Source organism: Corvus brachyrhynchos, unplaced genomic scaffold (genome assembly GCF_000691975.1).
Source record: "Corvus brachyrhynchos isolate BGI_N302 unplaced genomic scaffold, ASM69197v1 scaffold4, whole genome shotgun sequence".
In the NCBI taxonomy this organism is placed as follows: Eukaryota; Metazoa; Chordata; class Aves; order Passeriformes; family Corvidae; genus Corvus; species Corvus brachyrhynchos.
This window is the reverse complement of record NW_008237878.1, coordinates 5,557,390-5,567,293: the sequence shown is the minus strand read 5'-3', so window position 1 is coordinate 5,567,293 and position 9,904 is coordinate 5,557,390. Positions and strand designations below refer to the sequence as shown.

General features: G+C 48.6%; 1 protein-coding gene across 1 annotated transcript; it reads right to left on the bottom strand.

The window, feature by feature from the left end:
- Positions 1 to 2,808: 2,808 nt before the first annotated feature.
- RPN1 (ribophorin I) lies at positions 2,809 to 9,598 on the bottom strand. Its single transcript, XM_017732305.1, has 10 exons — positions 9,545 to 9,598; positions 9,288 to 9,385; positions 7,779 to 8,085; positions 7,312 to 7,521; positions 6,208 to 6,400; positions 5,782 to 5,881; positions 5,374 to 5,512; positions 5,083 to 5,202; positions 4,438 to 4,683; positions 2,809 to 3,409 (listed from the first exon to the last, which is right to left on the bottom strand). Exons 1-10 carry the CDS (start codon positions 9,596 to 9,598, stop codon positions 3,227 to 3,229), a joined length of 1,650 nt encoding a protein of 549 aa, XP_017587794.1. The 3' UTR covers positions 2,809 to 3,226.
- Between the last annotated feature and the right edge of the window lie 306 nt (positions 9,599 to 9,904).

The following is a 9,904-nucleotide window of genomic DNA, read 5'->3' as shown; positions in this document are numbered from 1 at the left end:
TGGTCCATTTGCTGCCGTCAGGTGTTGGTGCTCTGTCTCTCCCCTGGCTCCTGGAGATTCTAAGCTCCTGGTAGGTGCTGTGGTTTTTCTTTTTTTTCTCATTTATTCTCAGTAGTAAATGTGCAGGAATCCAGAAATGGCTCAGGTTTCTAGGTCACTCTGCTGCTGTGTGTTTGTTAAAAGGTTCCCTGATGTATGTACTACTGCAGGAGCAGCACTGGGGCAGAAGGAGCTCAGGGAGCGCAGTGTGGGAGGCCGTGTACCCCCAGGGAGGGTGGCAGAAAGGAGCTGTGTGAAGAGGAGTCCGCCGTGGGGACAGTGGCGGGAGGAATAAAGCAAGCCCCACCTGAGCCACATAGATGAGAGACTGAGCTCCCTGACAGCTCCATTTGGGCTGCCCTGCAGCAGCTCCTCCAGTCTTCAGTGGGCACCTCGGGTCACCCATCTGGCAAGGGAGAGTACCTGGGCATATCATGGAGTCTGAGCAGGGAGACCATTTGGAAACCTCCTTGGATGTATTTATAGTTTGTAAAACCCAACCATGGGAGAGAGATTTTGAAGCCAGGCTCCCTTGAGCCCTCAGAGCTGATGGGGAAGACAGCAGATGAACAGCTAACCACCTTCCTGACCCAGTGATCCTTTTCCCCCACCCCAGGGATTGGGAGCTGCTCCCTTTAAATTTGGCAGACACAAACAGCTACAGCCCTAATTGGTCCATTTGCTGCCATCAGGTGTTGGTGCTCTGTCTCTCCCCTGGCTCCTGGAGATTCTAAGCTCCTGGTAGGTGCTGTGGTTTTTCTTTTTTTCTCATTTATTCTCAGTAGTAAATGTGCAGGAATCCAGAAATGGCTCAGGTTTCTAGGTCACTCTGCTGCTGTGTGTTTGTTAAAAGGTTCCCTGATGTATGTACTACTGCAGGAGCAGCACTGGGGCAGAAGGAGCTCAGGGAGCGCAGTGTGGGAGGCCGTGTACCCCCAGGGAGGGTGGCAGAAAGGAGCTGTGTGAAGAGGAGTGAGGCATCACTTCAGCACCGGCTGTTTTATTCTCAGCCTCAGGAACTGGGGCAGCTCTCCTTGGGGACAGGAGGCCTTTTTAGCTAGGGCTGCCTGTGTTCATCCTATTTAGAGCTGCTGTCTTTGCAGATGTGGTTTCCATTAACAAGCAGGATCTGAAGCTGTCCAGTAGCTGTGTGGGTTGAGGTGTGTGCTGACTGACCAGATCCCGTTGGGATAGAAAAGGAAAGACACAGACACCATCAACCCCTGTTACAGGGCTTTGTAACAGGTGCCACAAGCTCCACTGTACCCTCAGGGGTCTGAGCTGCCTGTCCAGCCAGGCAGAAGTGGTATGTGGGAAGGAAGGGTGGCACTGCTTTTCCTCTGCTGGGGATGTGGAAAGTTAAGGGTGACTTTGGGATCACCCAAGTCTAGTTTGATCCCTTTTTTCATCCTCTGGACCTGCCTGCTTTGGCTGGGTGCAACAGGCAGCCCTTGTTTGGCTTTGGATGCACCTGGTACTCCCTGAGTATGGTGTGTGTTCTGGCTCGATAGATTAATGACCATTTGTTTGATTTTAGCTGGTTGCAGCTGGTCAGGTAGGACTCACTGTCTCAGGGCTCCCCATAGCATCTGCACAGGGAGCAGTGAGGCAGGGATTTAAGCTTGCTCACTCTGCTGCAGGGTGAGGTTAGTGGGCATGGGACAGAGCTGGCACCTGGTGACACTGTGTTGGGTGCCTGGGCTCAGGCCTACTGCAAAAAGCTCCTAACAAACCACTTTGGAAGCTGTGTGGCCAGGGCAGAGGGCTTTCCAACTAAGTGCATCCTCTGTACAAGGATAAAATCATCACAGGAGAGGATAAAGACAACTTTTATCTCAGGTAAGAGGGGCTAGTAAGGAGCAGAGACAAGTGTGTCTGTGACAGATTTGGGCTATGTGGGTCCAGGACAGAGGGACAGCAGTGCGGGTGGCCTGGCAAAGGGCTGGCAAGTGTCCTGCTGCTTGTGCACATCCAAGCACAGGGCTTGCAGGCAGCACTGAGCCACATGGGCTGTGTTTGCCCCAAGCCTGACAGGGGGCCAGTGCAGGTACTGTGGCAAACCTTCACTCCCCAGCACAGCCACGTTTGGCACTGGTTCCTCGTGAGCCACTGCTCTGTGGGGCAGCCCTGTGCTTTGCCGAGTCTGCAGGCAGCCTCCAGACTCTCTGCAGAGTCTGCTTCTGACAGGAAGCTGCAGGTGCCCAGTGGAGAGGCTGCACACACACCCACCCTTGGGTAGCTGCCAACACCTGCAGCTCAGGGCAGACAGAGGGACACACAGCCCCTTCTGGTTTTTGCTGTATGAGGATCTCTAACCACTTTGGCCCAAACAACTGTGCCAGGCAAAGGCAGTTGGGGAGAACCATAGTGCTGTCCCTGCAGCTATGTCTGGGGTATTCAACAGTGAATTGAGGCAGCACCCCCCAAGGTATCCAAGTGTGAGTGAGGACCTACATGGGCAGCACAAGGGATGCAGGGACTTTTGGCACATGCAGCACACAGTAAGAGGCCGGCAGGGGTTCTGTTGTTTTTCTCCCCGTAAGGGTGTAAGTGCATGCACATCCCTGAGGAACAAGGGCTTGGCTTTCGCCCCTGTCTGGGTCAGGGCTTTGCGGGGTGGCAGAGCTCTGACCTCAGGGCACACAGCTGACAGGAGGCAGGAGTGGTCAGGGCTGAACTCTGCTCCACAGGGAACTGCACTGCCTGGCCATGGGCAGGATGGGGCTACCCAGCCCCTCCACCTCCCCCCAGCCCAGCACAACACGTAGAGGCGAGGCAGTGACGGTTTTATTTCAAAGTAGAACAAAGGTATTTTTTATTCTTTCCAGAGCTGCAACATTCAGCTTTGCCATGGGCATGTCTGTGCTCAGACCGGCTCCTTGTGTGCGTTTACTCAGGGCACATCTATACAGGGCAAACCAAAAGCAGGAGACTCTTTCATAACTTGGCTGAGTCTCACCTCTGGTAAAGAAACCCCATTACCCAGCCAAACATGATGGCGTGGTCCCTTGCACAGCACGTGCTGCTGAGCAGACAGGCTCTATAGAAAAATCTAAAAACAAAATGTACTTTCAGACATTCCACATCAACTTTTCCCCTAATTTTGCTGGGAAGGAGTTTTGACTCAAAGTGTATCACTCTCATCTCTCTTCATACCTCTCCCCTCGGCATGGCTGCTAAAGCAGAGTTACAGGGCATCGAGGATGTTGTCGATTTTGGAGACCAGGTCCTGGCGCTTGTTGGAATGCATCTTCTCGTTCTCGATGTACGTGTCCTTCTTGAGCTTGCCTGCCACCAGCCGCTCTGCCTCCACCGACGACTTCAGGACCAGCTCCTTCACTTGGCCATCCAGCTTCTGAATCTCACTTACCTGGCAGGGTGACAAAGCAAGGGAGTATTAGAGGAGACAAAACAAAACAAAAAAATCCCTACAGTGAAGCTGGAATAGAAGAGATGGTAGATGAAGTCAGTGCTAAGTAGAAACATCTCCGATCCCTGAATGTTGCCTCCTGAGCCATCACCTCTCCCTGGCATCACATTATGAAGAATATTCCATGAACGGGTAACTAAGCAGTGCAGATAAGAGGGGCTCCAAGGACCCAGGAGCCATACTGGCAAGAGACTGTTAAAGAGTATTTAATGACAGATTTTAAAGGCTTCAAGCTAAATCACAGCTCTAACAGCTGGAAGCTGTGTCCCTACACTTAACACTCATGGTGTGTGAGTAGCAGGTCTGCAATGACAGAGCTACTCTTAAGAGTTAATAACAGATTAACCAAGCTGGCTGTTGACTAAATGGACCTTAGAGACTAAAGTGTCCCTCACTTGGGGTTAAGTGGCTGTTTTGGGTAAGTGTTAAAATGTATTTGAAGGGCAGGACAGTGGGTGTACGTTCATTGTGCCATGGCTTTCAACATGGCACAGCAAAACACCCCCCGAGGAGCATCATGTTACCAAAATTCTGTCACCACCAAATGCAAACGTGCAAGAAAATAAGAGATGAGAGAGAAGATTTTGGGTTGACTGGTGTGAGTAGTAAAGTCAGAACTATTAATATGTGGATAGTTGCCATTTTTGCCTAAATGTCACTGCCATGAGCTCAATGAGAAGCATCAGGATTGTGTTACAAACTCAATAATGTGTACAAATGCAGCTGGTTCAAGGGCTACTTAAGAAACAGCACAAGCAGCTGTTTACCAGCAACACTTACACGGCTGCATAACTGAGATTACTGCAAAAATAACACTTTTCACACCCCCTTGCAGAGATCAAGCCATTTTCAGATAAAAAAAACAACCTAGACTGGCTGCAGAAACTAAACCCCCAGTTAAAACTCATGCAGAATACTTGACAGAGCCAAGAACAGGAGAGCTTATAAAATAAATTTTAATTTCTCACTTTATCACATAAGTCAGAGCCTTCTGTCTTCAGTTTAGACTGCAGAGAGGCTATTTCATTCGTCAGTGCCTTGTGCTCCATCTCCAAAGACTTTTTGCCACTGTTCAGGGTGGAGATGTCCCGCGACTGCTTGTATTTATTCACTGCTTCATCAAAGTGACGGTACAGCCCAAGCCTCTTGTTCACCAGAGTAAGCACCTGCTCTGTGATGCAGGCAACCTTCATCCTGGCTTCAGCAGCTGGATCCTGCAACAGGACAGAAGGGAAGATCAAAGCAGTTGTATCTTTGACCTGCATCAAGCCATGCCTGCAATCTGCCACAGGACTGTTATAGAAACTGTTCCTTTTGCAATTAAGTCAACTGACAGTAATTAGGTGAATGGTGCAAGTGCTGATTAGGGCAAGCACCTTTCAGCACTTAGCCCAGCCCAACAAATAGTTTTAACAGTGAAAACACTGCAGAGGGAGACACCAGATCAGCCCTACATTGGAGTACCAATGCTCAGGCTGAACAAGAACAGGACTTCAAACAAGTAAAACATCTGAACAGCAGGAACATTCAGTGAGAATTACTGGTATGAAAAATCTCCATTCATCAGCTGAGAAATCTGCTTATACTCCCACAGGGCTCTTCATCATACAGACCTTGGTGATGGAGAAATCCAGCCTGACATAGACAATCACAGTGAAGAACAAGATGTAAAAGGCTCCAACCACCAAGAGAGGCTCTTGCAGCATCAGGATTTTGTTGAAGGTGTAATGAACCTACAAGGTAAGTTCCAAACACTGAGCAGAGTCCCATGTTACTGCAGGGGTTAACCCCTCTCCTCAGGCAGCAGCAGAACCACCCATGCAGTCCAGCAAGTGCTCATTTCTTAGGTGTTTTGACCATGCTGCTGAATTCAGAGGAGGCACAACTGCTGAGGCCACACTCACCACAATGTCCTGGATGTGCTGCTCCACCAGGTTGCTCTTGTGTGCCACAATAACAGGACGTCCAAAAGTGTCCAGATATGTGTAGTGAAGCTCGTCTGAGGCACGATTGATTTCATAGGGGCTGTCCACATGGATATTCCTGCAGATAAAACCAGACAGTTCCACATGACCCTATGGTGTTTGAGATGATGTAACCCAGGACTTGTCTGGCCAATTGTGGCCTCTAGCACAAGGTAAATTATGCACTTTAAACAAGGCTCTACAAGGAAGCAAAGCTGTGTTCCAAGATCTCCTCCATATGCACAGTCATGGTTTTGATTCACTGTCCCCAGGCCATTAGAGCAGACTGGAGAACTGCCACCAACACAGCACTGTCTGCAATAACAAGCCAGGAGGAATGACACTTACTTGGCACCTTCTGGCAGGACAATCTTGACAGTCAGAGAGTCTGTAACTTGCTCATCAAACACGTGGTCAACAAACCTCATCTTCAGGGCATACTGATCACCTAAGAGTGCAGAGCAGAGGGTGGTTACAGTTCCTCAGAGAACAAGAGACAACCTTGAAGCTCAGCTCCCACCCAAGGCAGGAGCACAATTTGCATGGATAATTGTGCAGCAGGGGGCAGTAGCTCACTCAGATATAGTTTAACCAGATGTCTACAAAGACCTGAGGAAAGCACAAAAAAAGTGGATTTGCATATTCTAGAAAAAATAGCTGGCAACTGTTGTTGTTAAGGTGCAGTGTATCACAGCTTTCAATTCTTTACTGTACAGCAACCACCTTTCAACACACAAGAGGGCAGTTTTTATTCCCTTCCCCTCAGCCACCCACCAAGATTGTAGAGGTATTCGTAGCTTGGCAGGTTATAGCCAATGATGTAATGGGTTTTCCAGCCCCCAAAAAGCGGGAATCGGGGACGGATCTCCATCTCCACAGAGTCATCCAGGACAAGGAGGTGGCTGGTGGAGATGTTCCCAATTTCATCTCTGTAATAGACGTCCTGAGCAGCAGCTGGGAGAATGGTCTGTATGGAGAGAAGCAACAGTGAGTGCACAAGATGGGTGTTACTTTCAGTGAAACTGGCAAAACCAATAAAGGCTGGTAAGCATTGAGAAACTGTGCTCCCACGTGAGACATGACAAAATGGCCATTCAGTTGCACTGAGTGGTAAAATTGTGCTATTACAAGCAATCCCACAAGTGGCTGCCAGCACTAAAATCACTTGGCCTCCAAATTAATGTGCTTTCTCCAGCCCAGTTTCAAACTCCCTAGACAGCAAGGATCTCATCATGCCCACCAGGACAGCAATCCCCTCTTCACTCCAGCCTGCTGCCCTAGCTCATTGGGCTTGCTGGCTTTGCACTCAGCAAAATGAGATTTCTGTTTGGCTGCACCACCCTAGAGAATTACAACAATCAATCTTCGAGGCTTCAAGCAGCAAGAAAGATTTTGGTTCAGATGAGAACACATAATATTTTTTACATCTGGCTAGCAGAGCCACAGCTTTAATTCTTGTTGAGTGCTTTGTGAGCATAACAGAGAGGCAACTCTGAAAACAAGGAGGTGGGGACAGAATAAATGGCCCATGCACAGTGGAAGACCCAAAGCAGACATCTCAATACAGGGGGGTAAGGGGTTTAGAGGGTCCCTGAGATTGGAGGGGTGGGAGCGTGGAGAACACTACATGCCCTGGTATGTGCAGTCTGTTGGACCAGCAGATGCAATAAAGTGTATAACCTCCTAATGCTGCTTCTAAAGGCTATTCCTAAGCAGCACAAGCTTTCTCTGAAAATAGACCAGAGTTTTAATATTCCCTTATTATTGGGGTATGGTTACCAAACAAAAGGCAAAGGACAACTGTATCTTTTTTCCTCTGGGGATCTAAAAAAGGGGGAAGCCACAGTTACAAAAAAAATACATGTGCAAAATGTCAACCTTAAAAGACTTGACAGAAGAGATCCCACTGTCTGGCTGTCTCTGGTAGTCGTATCTGGAGAAAGGCCCTTTCAGCACTGCTCCTGTGTGCTTTAAATCAACCGTCTCTTCAACTGCAATGTTACCCCAGTGAGACACCTCAATGACTCGTGTCATGCTGGTGATGGTCAGGAATGGACTGTTATTTTCATAGTGCACCTTCAGAGTGTCCTAATGAGGGGAAAAAAGATAAACTGTCAGACCCAAAGTAAGGAGCAAGCTCCCCTCAAAATGATCCACTCCATGTGCCACAGAGAACCCTCCTTGGCACATACACACGTTCCTGGCCTGCACACAGTCTAACTCGTGTTTGACCTGCAATTTCTACGTGAAAGCCTCTGCTTCCCACTCTCCAGCCTCTGAGACACATCTTCCATGTCTGGAAGATGCTCTCTGCAGAGCCACAACCCCTTTGCACAGACGTTTACCTGGCTGTATGGAGGTATGTCCTTGAAGGGGCCATATTCAATCATGTCCTCAGTGCGGGAAGGGTTGCCCAGCTTGGTGTAACTCTCCACATTCCTGGAGGCCAGTTTGACACGGGTTGTTTGGGTCTTGGTGACGTACGGTGAGTAAAAATAGTGATTTCCTTCAAAGACCACAAACTGCTTCTCGCTTTGGGTGATGTGGGTGGGATAGGGCTGCAAGACGTGCGTGAAAACCATTTCAACAGAGACACGGACCTTGGCTCCTGGGGCCAAAGGAGATGGCAGCTTCACGGAGAAGAATTTCCCACTGGAAGGGAGAAGAACAGGTAAGTTATGTGGGATCTCCCTTGAGAGAGCATTCAGATCCACCCACTGCAACATCCCCTGTGGAGGGGTGACCATATATCACATGTATAATGTGTGATTTGGGCAAGTATTTTACTTGCTCCTCCAAGACATAGAGATGTCTTCTCCCAGGAGGTGTGATTACTCTAGACTGGGGAAGCAGCCCAGGGTGAACTGTGTCCAGGCACAGTTACAGTCTTTGCTTCACAAAAAAACCACTGCGTTCCCTTTTTGGAAGAGGAATGGTGAAACACCACTCCTTAATCCTGCATTTATAAAGCTTCAGCAAGAGTTTTTTCCATTCTTCTCCAGATGACAGGAGTGATCTGCATCAAAGGAAGCATGGGCACAAGTCCAGAAGACTAATCACAAACATCTTAAGCACCTGTTCCCAAAAAGTCTGTTCATTCTCAGATTTTTGCCCACAGGATCTGAAATTAAGGATGGCCAGAATAGGAGCAACGTTTTGGATGGAGGTTCTACAGAATCTTTTACAAATCTGTAAGGATGCACTGGACAGACTGAGGTGATGCCAGAAGTGAACATACTTCATGTCATGCCTGGTGGCCCAAGGGCAGGATCATATGAGACATCCGGGCACGTCAGAAGCCAAGGTCTACCCTGGCAACTTAACTCCACAGCCACTGTACTCTTGAAATGCAGCTGCACCGTGCTTTTGAGCCACTTTACAGGCACCGCTCAGCTCTCATGGCTCAGAAAACATCTGCCTGCCCAGCCTGCAGCACCCACATAATATTCCAAGCTTGGCAGTACAGAGCCTGATGCAAACTGCAGCATCCTCTCTCCCTGCAGCAGGAAGAGCCTGTGCTGGGACATGGTACCCAGCACTCTGTGGTGCCCTCCACACAGGCACAGGGCACTAAGCTCTCTGGAGTCACCCCTGCCAACTATCTGAGAGCTCAAAAGGGAGTGATGGGTAAGAGCATGACCAAATGCTTGTCTCACCTGGTGTCCCTTAATAAGGGGCCAGGGCATTACTCAAAGCCAAAGCACTGAGTACAAGAGACTGAGCACAGCTGAGGAAGAAAACACTCGTGATCTCTAGGTACATCGAACTGGGGTAGTATCTCTACTTCACTGTGAAGACAATTATGAATCCCCCATGCACAACCCTAGGTGTTGACCTTAGAGGGTGATACTCACGTTTTGCCCTTAACTTTAGTCTCTTTCACTTCCAAGGTGTTCTCCTCCTCTTCCTCACCTTTCACCTGTTCCCAAACAACAGATGGATCAGTGCGCTGCTATTTAATAGACTTAACACATCCAGGGCAAAGTGTACAGTCCCCGTAAGGAGTTTTTAGGAGGGATGTCCCCCGGAAAGTACAAGCTTATATATAATTAATTTATTAAGAAAATTCTTTTTAAAAGGCCCTTTCATAATGTTGTTCACGAATACAAACTGCAGTGTGGTCAGTGTGCAGAAACAGGTACTGGAGGTTTCTGGTAACTCTCATGTTCCCATGTTCTCTCAGCCTGGTTCCCAACCAGGCACAGTCACCATAATTTGCAGAAATGAGAATATTGATCAAATGCTTTTGTGATTTCCCTTGTGACTGGGGAGTGAGCAGGCCGCGGGAATATGGCTTGACCAGTTGAGGTATACTACAGAACCCTGTATATAGATATACTATAGAGCGCTGTTACGTACGTCTCTATGCTGTATGTAAAATTTATATAAAGTGACAATACTTCTGGGGTTAGGACAGAAGTATTGTCCTACTGCTCCTTCGTTCCTCCTGTGGGTAAGGGCCAGATCCCCC